We start from the raw sequence: 1,525 nt of genomic DNA, 5'->3' as shown, positions 1-1,525 counted from the left end.
AAATGTTAAAAAAAAAAAAAAAAAAAAGACTAACAGGAGAAAAAAAGACTTAAGAATTCAACAGAACAGCACATCGAGGCCACTAGTATTCCAGTGGATGATGTCCTTTCACTCTTCAGCCATGCATTGACTCATCAGCTTCCAGGAATGACGGGAGCAGGGCTCTGGATCCTTTTTCCAATCTTTAACCCAGACCAAGTCGACCAAGTCACCCAGGTTATAGATGTGAGCAGGGTATCTGTGGGAAGAGGTACCCTTTCTGCTATATGTTTATGTATCCAGGAGAAAGTTTTTTGTAACAGAATAAGCTATTTCTGCAAGGTTATATTCCCCAACTGATATAAATCTCCCAGGAGGCCCTTTATTAGAGGCCAGGGCCTCCCAAACAGTACTTCTAAAGAAGTATATCCAGGGACAAGTAAGATAGCTCAACAAGTTAAAGCGCCTGCTTAGGCAGGCTTAGGCAAGCACAGGGACTGAGGTTCGATTCCCAGAACAAAATGCTGTACCAGCCCCACTCCAGGCTGAGTGGGCCACAAAAAAAAAAAAAAGAAAAGAAAGAAAGAAAGAAGTGTATCAAATGGGCTCAGGGACATCCTGAACTTGAAGAGGGTCAGAGATCTACCCACAGTGCCCGAGTCTCCTGGTAATACGTACTCGCTATTGTCTTCACAGTTCAGTTCATCTGTTCACCTTACCAGAACTTCAGGGCCTGGAGGCAGTCTGAAGATTTAATTTTCTAGAATTTCGAGTGCCACAAGTATTTAGAAAGAATAACATCACTGAAATAAATTCATAACTCCCCAGATGAAATACTGAGAAATAAATATTTTTTCATTTATGTATTTGGTACAGGGTCTCACTACGTGGCTCGGACTTGTAGTGATCCTCCTGTTTTCAGCCTCCTCACCACTGGGATTACAGGCATGTGCCACCATTCCTGGATTTAGCTGCTGGTTCAGCATGTCCCAGGGGTGGAGCTGGCAAGGTATATGGGACCCGAAATTGAATCCTGGTCCCTACATTTGCCAAAGCTGGCATTTAGTCCACTGAGCTATCTCATCGGCCCTTTTTTAATATTTAAGCTATGATTTTTCAAAGTTATTCTCAAAGCTTATAGATAGGACATCATGTTTGCACACAATGATTTTTGGATAAAATCTCCAAGCTAAATATGGTGATAATTTAATTCCTTAGGACTATCTTATGGCATTATCTCTGCAACAAGAACAGCAGAACCAAGAGATCAACTGGGAGCAGATCCCAGAGGGGATCAGTGATTTGGAGTTGGCAAAGAAACTCCAGGAGGAAGAAGACAGGCGAGCTTCTCAGTTCTACCAGGAGCAGGAGCAAGCAGCAGCGGCCGCCGCAGTGTCTACACAGCCCCAGGTAAACATTAGTGTTGGGAGGCTTTTTTTTTTTGGTAGTGGAAATGGAACTCTGGACCTTGCACTTGCCAGGCAGGCACTGTGCTGCTGAGCTATCTCCCCAGCCCCAGTGTTTTGATTCTTAAATATGACAGTCA

At 43.5% G+C, this 1,525-nt stretch overlaps 1 protein-coding gene across 1 annotated transcript in view; it reads left to right on the top strand.

Moving 5' to 3' along the window:
• Positions 1–1,525, top strand: part of Mindy2 (MINDY lysine 48 deubiquitinase 2) — a 62,308-nt gene that overhangs the window by 58,635 nt on the left and 2,148 nt on the right. The window contains exon 10 of the mRNA XM_023712659.1: positions 1,198–1,389. Within this exon, the coding sequence (XP_023568427.1) occupies positions 1,198–1,389 (192 nt within the window). The remainder of the gene's footprint in view (positions 1–1,197; positions 1,390–1,525) is intronic.

The sequence above is a fragment of the Octodon degus genome, unplaced genomic scaffold (genome assembly GCF_000260255.1).
Source record: "Octodon degus isolate 3935 unplaced genomic scaffold, OctDeg1.0 scaffold00026, whole genome shotgun sequence".
NCBI lineage: Eukaryota > Metazoa > Chordata > Mammalia > Rodentia > Octodontidae > Octodon > Octodon degus.
Note: the sequence above shows the minus strand (reverse complement) of the source record. Positions and strands in the feature narration are given on the sequence as shown.